We start from the raw sequence: 10,476 nt of genomic DNA, 5'->3' as shown, positions 1-10,476 counted from the left end.
GCAGTGTTAATATACTGAATTTATATATTTACAAAAAACTGGTCGTGCATATCTTTAAAAACCAACAAAACATGGATTTTGGTTTTCCATTGAAAAATTGGTTATACATCTAAAATCTAGTTTCTCTATTTTATAGGAAATCTCTTTGTTTAAAATCTTGACTGGCAATAATATTAGTTTTAGTTTTCTTAAATTGTAGGGAATCATTTTTTTAGAAATCTTGATTGGACAAAATGTTGTTTTTGAAAAAAAAAAAACCAAAAACCAATCAACGCCTTAGTATTCAAAATGAGTTTTCAAATCTAATTAAGTAAAATATCAAATACGTTCGGATCCAAAATAAATATCCGACCCTTTTCAGCTGCTTGTTAAAATACTGGAAAAGCTTTCTAGAGCCCAATGGGCCTTAAGAGCCCAAATACACCAACTTTTGGAGACTCTCTCTACCTTTGATCTCATCGTGTTGTTCAAACGACATTTGACGATTTTGAATCTCTTCTTTGCCAAGCGAGCTCTTCTCATTGGGTGACTCGAAGGTGGAAGTTGGATACAAAAAGGAAGAGGTTGTGATTCTGAGGTTGAGCAATGGATGCATTAAGAAAACAAGCCAGCAGGATCAGGGAACAAGTCGCAAGACAGGTGAAAAAGCTTCCTATTTTGGTTTGTGATTTTGGTTTTGATTTGTTGGGTTTCTGGTGAATCAATTAATAAAAGGGGACACCTTTTCAAGATCGATGACTTTCGACTTACTGTGTACTTTGGTGGATCTGAATATTCTGATTTGGCGATTAGGGTTGCTCATGTCTTGTTTGCTTGTTACAAATGACCATGAGATAGGGTGTTTGAGGTTTAAGTAGTTAGCTGACTTAACTTTTGTGGTGGAAAATGGTTAAGGCTGTCTTCAAGCAATTTGGAGGAGGAGGACATGGCTCTGGTTTATCGGATGATGCCGAACTCCATCAGCATCAGAAACTAGAAAAGCTTTACATATCCACCCGTGCTGCCAAGGTTTTTACTTGAAAAAACTGACTTTTGACTTTTTGAGGTTTTGTTGTATACTATCGATTTGGACTTATTTACATTCTGCATTTCCAGCATTACCAAAGAGATATTGTTCGTGGCGTGGAAGGTTATATAGTCACCGGTTCAAAACAAGTTGAAATTGGTGATTTATTGACCCTTGAGTCTGAGTGTTGATTTATGGAATCTTATTTTATCTGTTATAGGCTTAAATTTGCTCACATGCCTGCCTTTCATTGTTCCTCAGGGACGAAGCTCTCTGAGGATAGCAGGAAGTATGGTTCAGAGAACACATGTACAAATGGTAACGTATTAACAAGGGCTGCACTGAGCTACGGACGTGCTCGGGCGCAAATGGAGCAGGAGCGTGGAAATATATTGAAGGCTCTTGGTACACAGGTTTGTCTTTCTCATCTTCCATCAAAGTGCTAAACATTTGTACACAAAGAACTTCTTGACATCGTACAATCACATTCACATGTTGTCAATCTGTAATATTTAACCTGAAACTGTTAGGTTGCTGAGCCATTACGGGCAATGGTCTTGGGAGCTCCACTGGAAGATGCTAGACATCTTGCTCAACGTTATGACAGAATGCGCCAAGAAGCTGAAGCTCAGGTACCACAGAAAGATAATACCATGAAGCAATTTGATTATCTTTCATAGAAGAAATATGAGTGTTTTCCTCTTTCTAGAACTTGACATTTGTTATCACTAGCATCATCTGCCCGTTTTAAATCTAAGCAGGCTACAGAAGTTGCCAGACGCCAAGCAAAGGCGAGAGAGTCTCAAGGCAATCCTGACATATTCATGAAACTTGAATCTGCTGATGCAAAACTTCAAGACCTGAAGTCAAATATGAGTATATTGGGGAAGGAAGCCGCTTCTGCTTTATCTTCCGTTGAAGATCAACAACAAAAACTGACTCTTGAACGACTTATTTCAATGGTAGCGTGATTGGTTTATAAGCTCCGTTTTTATGTCAACATTGATTTCCTTACCCATATGCGCTTCTTCTCCGAAAACAACTATATTGTTCATTCCTTATCTCAAGGTTGAATCCGAACGTGGCTACCATCAAAGAGTCCTCCAAATACTTGATCAGCTAGAAGGAGAGGTTGGTGTTCATTAGTTTTACAGCTTTCAACTTCCTGTCACAGTGATAGTAGTATTGTTGAACAGTCAATTCATCATTATATGAGTCAACTAAGGGAAAAAAATAATTGAACATTCTTTGAATGTACAGATGGTATCTGAGAGGCAACGTATTGAAGCCCCCACTACTCCCTCGAGTACAGACAATATGCCGCCGCCACCATCATATGAGGAAGCGAATGGAGTGTTTGCATCATCTCACATGCATGCCACGCCAACAGATAGCATGAGTTACTTCTTAGGAGAGGTATGCTACTCAGCGTTTAATGTCATCTACGGCTTTTGTTTTTTTCTCTCACAAATGTCCGATACCTTCCTTTGCGAGTTAAAACTTTGTGTACTTACTGATAGTAAAAGTTTCAAATAAATATAGGGATTAGAATTTTATTAATCAAATGTTATAAACTGTTTCTGATTGGAGAAGCGAAAGAGAAACTACATCTAGATTTATATTGGTTCACTGTAACATATTATTAACATTTTCAGGTCTTGTTCCCATATCACGGTGTGACAAATGTCGAGCTAAGCTTATCAACTGGTGAACACGTTGTTGTTAGAAAGGTTTGATAGTAAACCAACAATGTCTCTTTTATTTTCACATAATTGTGTGATAACACATTTGTCTGTTGGTCACTGTCAGGTAACAGGCAGCGGATGGGCAGAAGGTGAATGCAAAGGCAAAGCGGGTTGGTTCCCTTATGAGTACATTGAAAGACGGGAACGAGTTCTTGCTAGCAAAGTCTCTGAAGTCTTTTGAGACTTAAAAAAAATTGAAGGTAACATTGTGGTTCTCTTTGTTGGTTATGGTTCTGTAGAAGAATTGTGTGTGTTCTGTACTGTAGAGAGAAAAGATTCAGCGGCTAAACAGAAGTCCATGTTCATGAGGTTAAGCGTTGATGCGGATTCCTTGAATAAGAGGTTGTTCAATCTTTGGGTATCATATCAATATTGTATTTGAATCCTTTATGTATCTATCATCTTCTCATGTGAATAGAGATCCTTTTTGAGTTTTAAGTGTAGACTTTTGTCCAATTACTTTCACATATTGTTTCATCATATTGATTCATTTATTCAGACTTTGGTCGTACAAATGTGCGTGTACATGGCAGTGTTTGTTCAGTTTTACGCAAATGTTCATGTTGGAATCTGGTGCTTGTACATTTATCTACGTGCAACTCAAAACCAAAGTTTAGTTTCCACTATGAATTCCGGAAAACAAAAAATCATTGGCAGTATATATATTTTTTACCTGAACATAAACAAGGGAGATACATGACATGAAGAAAGGTAAGGTATGATTATTGAAAGTACATGGGTTTAGACCAAACCAAGTATAAAACTCTCTTTGTTCTGGAAATAATCTTGAATAGGAATTTAGTTCTAAGAAAAGAGAGTGGCACCAACAAGAATGAACCTAGGAATCGCACTGTCCATCACTGGTCACTCAGTTTGCTCTGAGATATGCAAAGACTATGGCAAGTAGAATCACAAGCATTACAATCTGCAATTTTCCGGATAGAGAAAAAGAGGATGATGATGATAAGTAATGTATCTACTAAAACAAAGAGAGATATACTTCTATGGAAAAAGAGGAATATGTAAGACTTACATAGACATTGTATGATCGTCCTTTGTCATTAATATAAGATTTTCTGTGAGGAAGAGAGGCAAAGATTCATCAGAAACCCAAAACCAAAAAATAAAGATAATTCTATCCTCTTCTGGACTAGTTTCTTAGTGAGACATCTTTTGAATTTCAAACGCAAAAGCAGAAGAAAAAAAGACAAATATTTTGTACCTCTTATGAAGGACTCCAGTGTCTCTGCAGACTTTCTGAACTGCTTCAAGCCGGTTTAGCGTCATACTGGCATTCGGATCGTTCTTGTCAACCTATGTACATATAATACACGTTCTAAACATAACCGAGTGAACAACCAAATAACTAAAGAGGATGTGATGGCATACCTTTGTTTTTAGCATGCAAGAAAAATCATGGAAAGCACCATAGACATCAGCCATTGTCTTTGTCCGATCAATGACTTTGGCAGTTAGACCTGAACAATAGAAACTTATAAAAAAAAATGCTTGTAACACGTTCTCAAGATTGTTGTTGATAAAAACTTAAAGCTTGGGATCTAAATGGTAAGCTGGTGTTAGAAGGAGTGCAAACCAAACTCAAGATAAACATCTTACCTCGCCTCAGTTTCACCACGCCTCTAAATACTTGTACATTGTTATAGCACAATGCAAGTGTTCCAATCGCCATGATCTTATCAAAGAAACACATCCAAGCAAAATCGAATATTAGCTTCCAAGACATATATATCTATGCAGACGCAGTTAAAGAAGATGTAATCATATTATATTAATTTCTCTGACCTGAGGGATAGCACAGAACCGAAATATAGAAGGATCACGCAAGGCAGCCATGTACTTGAGGCAATCTTCAATATGCGTCAATGCATTGGTGACCATTTCATTCAAGCAATGCACCGCTTTCGTCGAATTCTCCTCGTATTTCAAGTCCTACATTAGCATTGTTAGCAAATAGTCAATATGGGTAACATCAGTACTAAGATGAGAGATTGAGAATGGGTATATTAATGCACCTCAAGCTTGTCAGCATACTTGCCCCAAATCTTGCGAGGCCAAAACATGCGGGACTTTGGTATTTCATTAATGTCCTCAAGATAATCTCTGATAATGTTTGTTTTCTGCAAATATGACCAAATGTTATTTGAATTAATCAGAGATATTTGAGGAACAAACATTCTACACGTCATAATACACTGTTGTTGTACCTGAAGAAATAACCCATTGAATTGGAAATCTGCTCCCAATCTGGCAACAAAACTTCTGATCCGGAAGCGAGGAAGAGTTTAGAGAGACCTAAACCCACAAGTCCAGCAACATAGTGGCAGTACTCATCGTAGTCATCAACAGTTTCTACCTGCGTATTGCAGGGATTACTAGATAAATACACAAATAATTTGAGTTCTTCATGAAACAGCCTAATGGGTTTAGAAAATTTCAAGATTTTAAATGAAACAGAAACCAAAAAAAAACCACAGACCTCTTGGCAGATAAACTTGGCCATCCCTGCACCCATTCTTTTAGTAATTTCCTCGATAGCCTCTTGATACCTTCATATACCAAAGTTCAAGTTGAACATAACAATTATTAGTATTGCCAGTAAGCAGATTAGAGAATTTCAACAAATTAACTCAATCAATAAACGTGAGCAGAAAAATTCTAAAACACAACAGAAGTGAATAGGAGGAGCATATAATAGGACTAACCCTTTTTCAAGTTCCAGAAAAGCTGCAGCAACATGGTGAAATTGGTCCATCAGAACCTTGTACTCCTTCGTGCCACCTAAAGTTGGATTGAGTAAAATCTGTAAGTCACACAGTAAGATACCAAAGGGATGTGAAAGATCAAAAAGATTAAAAGACTCTTCAGACTTGCATGAATAGTGCCAGTCAGTATCGTAGATGTGACGGTGGAAGGCAATCAAGATGGGCAGCTTCTCATCAGTTGGTATGCTTGTGTCATCCTCTGTAGTACCAAAGCAAAATGACATTAGCCGCAGGAGCATGGCAAAGGAAGATGTATCTCAAATGACAGTCTTGCAGATATTAGAGAAGCATCATTAAATCAATATTAATGTTGGAAGATATAGTTGAGAGACACTAACCGACAGTATCAAGAGCTCGGAGAACCAAGTAGAACACACACACCTACAACGACAAAAAAAAAAAAAAAAAAGAGATAGTGCAAGATCAAGCAATGTGAAGGAAGTAATAAATGTGGAACCAATTTAAGAAAAAATCTAAACCTCCTTTTTGCGCGTTACATGATCCAAGAAATACTCATGAGAGCACAAGCGGTAATAACCAAAGTATAAACGAAATTTTAAGAAACAACAGGCTGTAATCCGACAAAACCAAGTTACAACAATCGGCAGAACTAAGTGAAACACAAACTATAAACATATAATAATAATAATCCCCACACAAGGATACATTCAATGTCACCGATTCTACATAAATAATAAATTGTTATATAACCCCACAATAAATGTAAGTTCAGATATTTAGATTCCTTCACAAAATGCCAATAACACACTTGTATCGAATATGGTTTTTGAGAGAGAGAGGGAGAAAAGGAGGAACGTACAGCGTTACGGAGGTCGGTACCTAGTTGCTGAATAACGAGAGAGAAGCTCCGAGAAACCTTGTGGAGCATTGAATAGCAGAAACCCCAGTGTGGCTCGGGAGGGATCTGCTTCTCCGCTTTCTCGATCGCTCTTTTCATCTTCAAGAGAGGATATACATCATCAGGATATCTCAGAAACGTCCCCAAGCTCCCCATCAGAAACAGAGCTCGGCGTCGTCTACACGGTGACAACTATGCAAAAGACAAAACTAAACTTGTGTTCTCTGCTACCACCATACCCCATCTGAGATTCAGAGAAGATCCTTAACTAAGGGACCAGATCGTTTTACAGTTGTAATTTTTTTTTTTTAATTTTACTGGCCCATACCCTGACGTGGCAAATGAAATATTACGTGGCGAAATATTACTGGGTTTAATAACGTTACCTCCATAGTTGAACAATTAATCGCCACACGGTGGTTATCTCCGGTTTTGCTTATTCTGTAAATGGGAACTTCCACCGGTTAACAACAAACAGTTTTGAAATTTTGAAATAAAAGGAAACAATCTAGGGTTATCACCAAGATAGGTTAGTCATGCTGTTGATGAATATTAAAAAATAGAGCTCAAGAGTTTTCACATGAATAATAATGGCATAAAATTTGAAACGAGCGTAGGGGCATTGAGAAAAAAGTTGAAAATGTTGGAGATGTCAAAGATTTGCTAGTGGTGGTGTGTCTTAAACTCTAGGACTTCACATGGACATGATAATGTTGTTCATATGAATAGTGAGGCGTACAATAGCCTTCCCGTGGTGGATATTTAATATGGAAATGTCATCCCCAGAGGTGAACTTAAGTATGTAAGTACCCTATGAGCCGCTGGAACCGGATAAGCTCTTCACACAACCGGTACATGATTTTGTAGCTTGAAGAAGAAGAAAGCAATGGAGATGAATAAAGAGTAGGTGTGAGTGATGTTATGATCAGTCTGAATTCTCTAGTGGAGGAAAGTCGGCCAGAGAAAAAGATTTAGAAATATTTTCTTATAACGAACACATTCTTTTGTGTAAGAAAATATAGAGTGAGGTTTTAGGTCACTGGGACCAAACACAGCATGGGATTTGAATTTTGAAATCTGCAAGAGATGAACATTAATCCTGGTTTCCTGTAATCAACGCATTGATGTTCGTTTAAAGATAGACACGAGCAATATCTGGATCCAACTTCTTTTGTTTTTTGCACGGAGGGGATGCACATACAATACAAGAAAACACATGCTTAACGACGAAAATTAACGAGGAAAAACAATCCTCGTAAATTTGCGTCGAGTTTACGACGAATTTACGTGAAAAACTAAAATCATCGTTATTTCCTCGTAACGTAACGACAAAACTGTTTCGTCGTAAAGTGGATGTAACTTTACGAGTATTTTACGAGGAAAAACTATTTCCTCGTAAATACGACGTAAACTTTGCGTGGTATTTACGAGGGAATAGTTTACGTGTATTTAGCGAGGAAATTTTTGAATCCACCAACTTTATAGGTGTTACACGTTTTTTTTGCCCACCTAATTAATTTTCGTCGTAAATTCATAGCAAAATTACAACTACCAGATTCGAATTTTCCTATAAATATGGATGTTTAAACATCATTTTAAACACACCAACAACAAAAAACGTGAAAGAAAAAAAATGGCTGGCTCCGGGAATATTTACGAGTTGCGGAAGTGGATGTATATGCATAGAGATGCTAACGGGAGAGTGACGAAAGAATACCTTGCGGGTCTGGAGACATTTATGCATCAAGCAGATTCAACACCGCTCGCCCAAGAAAGTGGTAAGATGTTCTGTCCTTGTCGGAAATGCAACAATTCGAAACTGGCAAACCGTGAAAATGTTTGGAAGCATTTAATAAATAGAGGTTTCACGGCAAATTACTATATCTGGTTTCAACATGGAGAAGGTTTTAATTATGATCAGAATGAAGCTAGTAGTAGTAATAGCAATTTTCAGGAAAAAGAACCGGTTGATCATCATTTGCATAATGAACATAGTTACCAGCAGGAGGAGATGGTAGATTATGATAGGGTTCATGATATGGTAGCTGATGCATTCGTAGCTCATGATGGAGATGAAGAACCTAATATAGATGCAAAAAAGTTTTACGAAATGTTAAACGCGGCGAATCAACCACTTTACAGTGGTTGTAGAGAAGGTCTCTCTAAATTGTCGTTAGCTGCTAGAATGATGAATATTAAAACTGATCACAATCTACCTGAAAGTTGCATGAACGAATGGGCGGACTTGTTTAAAGAGTATTTGCCGGAAGACAATGTGTCTGCTGATTCTTATTATGAGATTCAGAAACTGGTTTATAGTCTTGGGTTGCCTTCGGAGATGATAGATGTTTGCATCGACAACTGCATGATCTATTGGGGAGATGATGAGAAGCTAGAAGAATGTCGATTCTGCAAGAAGCCACGATTCAAGCCGCAAGGACGGGGACGTAATAGGGTACCGTACCAAAGGATGTGGTACCTACCAATTACAGACAGATTGAAAAGATTGTATCAATCAGAGCAGACTGCTGGAAAGATGAGATGGCATGCCGAGCATACTCAGACGGATGGTGAGATGACTCATCCATCAGATGCAAGAGCCTGGAAACATTTCAACAAAGTACATCAGATTTCGCTAGCAATATCCGGAATGTGTATCTCGGATTATGCACAGATGGATTTAGTCCGTTCGGAATGTCAGGGAGACAATATTCATTGTGGCCAGTCTTTCTTACTCCATACAACCTGCCACCGGAGATGTGCATGCAACGGGAGTTACTATTCTTGACCATATTAATACCTGGTCCGAACCATCCAAAAAGGTCCCTGGATGTTTTCCTACAACCACTGATAAAAGAGTTGAAGGATTTGTGGTCAACAGGGGTGAGGACGTATGACTGTTCAACGAAGACGAATTTTACGATGCGAGCGATGCTTTTGTGGACCATAAGTGATTTCCCTGCCTATGGGATGTTGTCTGGATGGACTACACATGGGAGATTAGCTTGTCCATATTGTAATGGAACGACAGATGCGTTTCAACTGAAGAATGGTAGGAAGACAAGTTGGTTTGATTGTCACCGTCGATTTCTTCCCATTGGCCATCCTTACCGAAGAAACAAGAATTTGTTTAGGCACAAAAGGGTTGTGAGAGACACTCCTCCTCCATATCTAACTGGAGAACAAATTGAAGCGCAAATCGACTACTACGGAGCTAACGAAACAGTTCGTTGGGGTGGTAATTGGCATGTCCCTCGTAATATGCCAGATTCTTACGGTGTTCATCACAACTGGCACAAGAAGAGTATATTTTGGGAGTTGCCATATTGGAAGGATCTTCTTCTGCGCCACAACCTCGATGTGATGCATATAGAGAAGAATTTCTTTGAGAACATCATGAATACAATATTGAATGTCCCAGGGAAGACAAAAGACAACATAAAATCGAGGTTGGACTTGCCGGATATTTGCTCAAGAAGCGAGTTACATATTAAAAGCAATGGACAAGTTCCCGTTCCGATATTCAGATTATCTTCAGAAAAAAAGTCGGTGTTGTTCAACTGGGTGGCATCAGAAGTGAAGTTCCCCGATGGGTATGTTTCGAATCTCTCTAGATGTGTTGAAAAGGGTCAAAAGTTCTCCGGGATGAAGAGTCATGATTGTCATGTATTTATGCAACGACTACTGCCCTTTGCATTTGCGGAGCTACTTCCAACAAACGTACATGAAGCACTTGCAGGTACGTAGTGTATTATATCACAATAATTTACAAAATAATATATGACCCCGTCGTCAACAGAGGTGTTCGGTCTAACAAATTCGGTGTAGTTGATGTCAACGGTGGACGAAGGTACAACAAATTCGAGCCTTTCATCTTAGCTTCACAAGCAGACCAAGTTAGCTTCCTTCCATACCCTCGGATGAGAGATTCAGGTATAAATTGGTTAGCAGTGATCAAAGTTACACCTCGAGGACGAATCATCAGTGGAGAAGAACCACCATTGCAAGAAGAACAGATAAATGAAGTCGAGGAACCTGAACAAGAAATTGATGACATCCTTCTCATTGATCCGCATAATCACG

At 38.4% G+C, this 10,476-nt stretch overlaps 2 protein-coding genes across 2 annotated transcripts; one reads left to right on the top strand and one right to left on the bottom strand.

Annotated features, from left to right (window-relative positions):
• Nucleotides 1-434: 434 nt before the first annotated feature.
• On the top strand, nt 435-3,245 carry LOC106369373 (SH3 domain-containing protein 2-like). Its single transcript, XM_048772455.1, has 10 exons — nt 435-639; nt 895-1,008; nt 1,096-1,165; nt 1,268-1,419; nt 1,537-1,638; nt 1,768-1,968; nt 2,075-2,137; nt 2,267-2,422; nt 2,662-2,736; nt 2,816-3,245. Exons 1-10 carry the CDS (start codon nt 586-588, stop codon nt 2,930-2,932), a joined length of 1,104 nt encoding a protein of 367 aa, XP_048628412.1. The 5' UTR covers nt 435-585; the 3' UTR covers nt 2,933-3,245.
• Nucleotides 3,246-3,345: 100 nt separating this feature from the next.
• LOC125598170 (squalene synthase 1-like) lies at nt 3,346-6,656 on the bottom strand. Its single transcript, XM_048772456.1, has 13 exons — nt 6,355-6,656; nt 5,873-5,915; nt 5,644-5,733; nt 5,475-5,550; nt 5,249-5,318; nt 4,983-5,125; nt 4,785-4,896; nt 4,555-4,701; nt 4,369-4,444; nt 4,141-4,229; nt 3,974-4,065; nt 3,785-3,827; nt 3,346-3,676 (listed from the first exon to the last, which is right to left on the bottom strand). Exons 1-13 carry the CDS (start codon nt 6,547-6,549, stop codon nt 3,620-3,622), a joined length of 1,233 nt encoding a protein of 410 aa, XP_048628413.1. The 5' UTR covers nt 6,550-6,656; the 3' UTR covers nt 3,346-3,619.
• Nucleotides 6,657-10,476: the final 3,820 nt, after the last annotated feature.

This window comes from Brassica napus, unplaced genomic scaffold (assembly GCF_020379485.1).
Source record: "Brassica napus cultivar Da-Ae unplaced genomic scaffold, Da-Ae ScsIHWf_164;HRSCAF=296, whole genome shotgun sequence".
Taxonomy (NCBI): Eukaryota; Viridiplantae; Streptophyta; class Magnoliopsida; order Brassicales; family Brassicaceae; genus Brassica; species Brassica napus.
This window is presented reverse-complemented; position numbering and strand designations above follow the sequence as displayed.

Bases quoted from the DNA above. Each gene is read 5' to 3' on its own strand.
- LOC125598170 (XM_048772456.1), bottom strand. From the start codon at position 6,549: ATGGGGAGCTTGGGGACGTTTCTGAGATATCCTGATGATGTATATCCT. The intron at 5,916-6,354 runs GTACGTTCCTCC...TTGTCGTTGTAG, and splicing joins GTACCGACCTCCGTAACGCT to GTGTGTGTGTTCTACTTGGT. The intron at 3,677-3,784 runs GTAAGTCTTACA...GGAAAATTGCAG, and splicing joins GACGATCATACAATGTCTAT to ATTGTAATGCTTGTGATTCT.
- LOC106369373 (XM_048772455.1), top strand. From the start codon at position 586: ATGGATGCATTAAGAAAACAAGCCAGCAGGATCAGGGAACAAGTCGCA. The intron at 1,420-1,536 runs GTTTGTCTTTCT...TGAAACTGTTAG, and splicing joins TGAAGGCTCTTGGTACACAG to GTTGCTGAGCCATTACGGGC. The intron at 1,969-2,074 runs GTAGCGTGATTG...CCTTATCTCAAG, and splicing joins TTGAACGACTTATTTCAATG to GTTGAATCCGAACGTGGCTA.